Source organism: Bison bison, unplaced genomic scaffold (genome assembly GCF_000754665.1).
Source record: "Bison bison bison isolate TAMUID 2011002044 unplaced genomic scaffold, Bison_UMD1.0 scf7180017864080, whole genome shotgun sequence".
Lineage (NCBI taxonomy): Eukaryota > Metazoa > Chordata > Mammalia > Artiodactyla > Bovidae > Bison > Bison bison.
In genome coordinates, this window is record NW_011494652.1 from 2,273,279 (window position 1) to 2,275,644 (window position 2,366).

General features: G+C 56.5%; 1 protein-coding gene across 1 annotated transcript in view; it reads right to left on the reverse strand.

The window, feature by feature from the left end:
- ANO1 (anoctamin 1, calcium activated chloride channel) overlaps positions 1–2,366 on the reverse strand; it is a 75,644-nt gene that overhangs the window by 15,169 nt on the left and 58,109 nt on the right. Inside the window, exon 21 of the mRNA XM_010837815.1 lies at positions 1,551–1,724. Coding sequence (XP_010836117.1) covers positions 1,551–1,724 — 174 coding nt within the window. The remainder of the gene's footprint in view (positions 1–1,550; positions 1,725–2,366) is intronic.

Below are 2,366 nucleotides of genomic sequence, written 5' to 3' on the forward strand. Positions count from 1 at the left end.
AGTATCTGAGCGTGTTTGGATTGTGAAAACGGCAGTTTCTTCCGGTACAACCTGAGAAGGCGCACCGTGTAAAGCAGAGTTCCGGGCGTCTCAGGGACTCATGTGGAGAGCTGGTGGGCCTGGCACCATCAGTCGGTGGGGGCCACTCCGAGGATGGAGCACTGCCCACGGAGTCCCTGGCCTGGGATGCGATGACCTAATGCCAAGGGCAGGAGAAGCTTTTGGAAGGAGTGATGACGGCCCTGCATGTTTGCAGGATTATGTTTGGGCTAGACAGTAAAGAGTCTGCCTGCTATGCAGGGGACCTGAGTTCAATCCCTGGGGTTGGAAGATCTCTTGGAGAAGGGAATGGCAACCCACTCCAGTATTCTTGCCTGCAGAATTCCATGAACAGAGTAGCCTGGCGGGCTACCGTCCACACAACTGAGCAACTAACATAAAGGTCCAGCCCAAAGCTCTGTCTTCTGGTGCGCAGTCCTTAATTTGGTAGAGTGACAGATAACACCCCTAACACACAATTCCATCTTGTTTGTCTGGGAACCAGCACAGAACTGGCACAGGTGTTGTTCTAACTAAAATTGTATTCAATAGGAAATAAAAGAATATATTTTGTAATTTTCCATCTCATTTCAAGATAAAGTTCCAATAAAGACTTTTTTGTTTTCACCCTGAAAATTGAATCCTGGTTTAAGGTGATTCTGTTTAAGATAAGATGGGCATTGTCCTTGCTGACAAGGGCTGGCTCTGGCCGAGGCGCGCGGGGGTCTCTGAGCCCCGCCCACTAGATCCCCCCACTCCTGGACAGATGGGCACCCACGTCTGCTTACGTGCCTTTGGTGACAGGGAGCTCACCACTGCACAAGGAAGCTGGCTCCATTTTTGAGGTCTCTGACTATTTGAAAGTTATGCCCGATGTTCAGTGTACAGTCCCACAGCCCCCAGTGCCTTAGTGACTTGGGGCTAAAAGGCCCAGGGGGCTCTTGACCCTGACCCGCCAGGCAGGTAACATGATGCTCTTCTTTCATTGGTAGAAGGGGGGCTCCCTCCTTTATATTTCCAGTGAGTGTTAAATGACTACGTGATGCACTGTGTAGGAAGACGCTTGCTGGGCAGCTAACACCGTCTTTCCCAGTGGTCTGGCTCTGTGTTCTGGGCCCACACGGACGTTCGGGGTGGGGCAGGGGTGCTGGGGACCAACAGAGAAAATGCGTCTTATGGACCTTCTGGAGGAGCAGGCTGGGGAGGCCCCTAGTCACCCGAGACCCAAGCTCTTCCCTAATGTTCTCTGTGGCCCGCACATCTCAGGAGTTGGGAGGTCGGGGTTCCCTAACATTTTCCGTGGCCTGCACATCTCAGGAGTTGGGGGTCAGGTGGGGTGCAGAGGGGCTGGAGTCCTGCATCTCCCCACCCTGCCTCGTGTCTGAGTCTCCTTCCAGGGCAGGTGCAGTGAGGAGTCGGGGCCCCACTTGGCCAGCTCTGCCTCTGGCTTCTGGGGAGTGTGATCCTTTCCCCAAACCCAGGGTCTCCGCTCCCAGGGCCCAGGCACTCACCGATGTCCTTGGCTCTGACAGCCACTGGCCTTCGGAGCTCGGTGACAAACTTTTTGGCGTCCAGGCGGATCTCAATGATGTTGTTCAGGAGCGCGAAGAGCGGGGCCAGCGGGAAGGATGCGACAAACAGGGTGACGAAGCCGAACTGGATGACTGCAGAGAGGGGCGGCGGTCAGCACGTGCGGCCCCCGGCTCAGGGCGGCGGGACCCTTGCCCTGGGCCGGACGGCACCCTGCCTCCCGCGTGTAAGAGGGCATCTCGGCACGGGCCCCGCAGCCCCGAGTGACCCCAGGCCAGGAGTCAGGTTCTGAACCTTCACATCACGTCCTGAATAATGGGCGTGTACTCACTTATAGTCTGATCATGAAAAAATTTACCAGTGATGGGGAAAGGGTGCCTGTGAGCACAAAAGCCCAGACTCAGTCACTCTGTGTCTGGCCCGAATGCCTTCTGGGACCTGGGGGGCCCGCCAGCATCAGTGCGCTTCCAACAGCCCTCAGCATCCACTCCATCGGGCCTTGGGGAGCCAGGGGGGCCCACCGTCCACTGTCCCGGACAATCTTGCTCCTCTGCCCTGTTCCCTCTATCTTTCTTGTCATCTTCATCATCAACTAGCTGACTCCGGGGCACCTTTGGCCTCAGAGGTTCTAGCCCACAGATGCCCAGCTCCTGGGGAGGTCAGGGAAAGGTTGCTGAATGGAAGCAAGTGGGGGAAGTGGGTTCAGGGATTGTACAGTCAGACGCTGTCCAGGGGCGCTCGGTGCCAGGCGGTAAACAAGGAAGCCGGCAGAATGTCACCCGGGCTGGCAGGCTGAG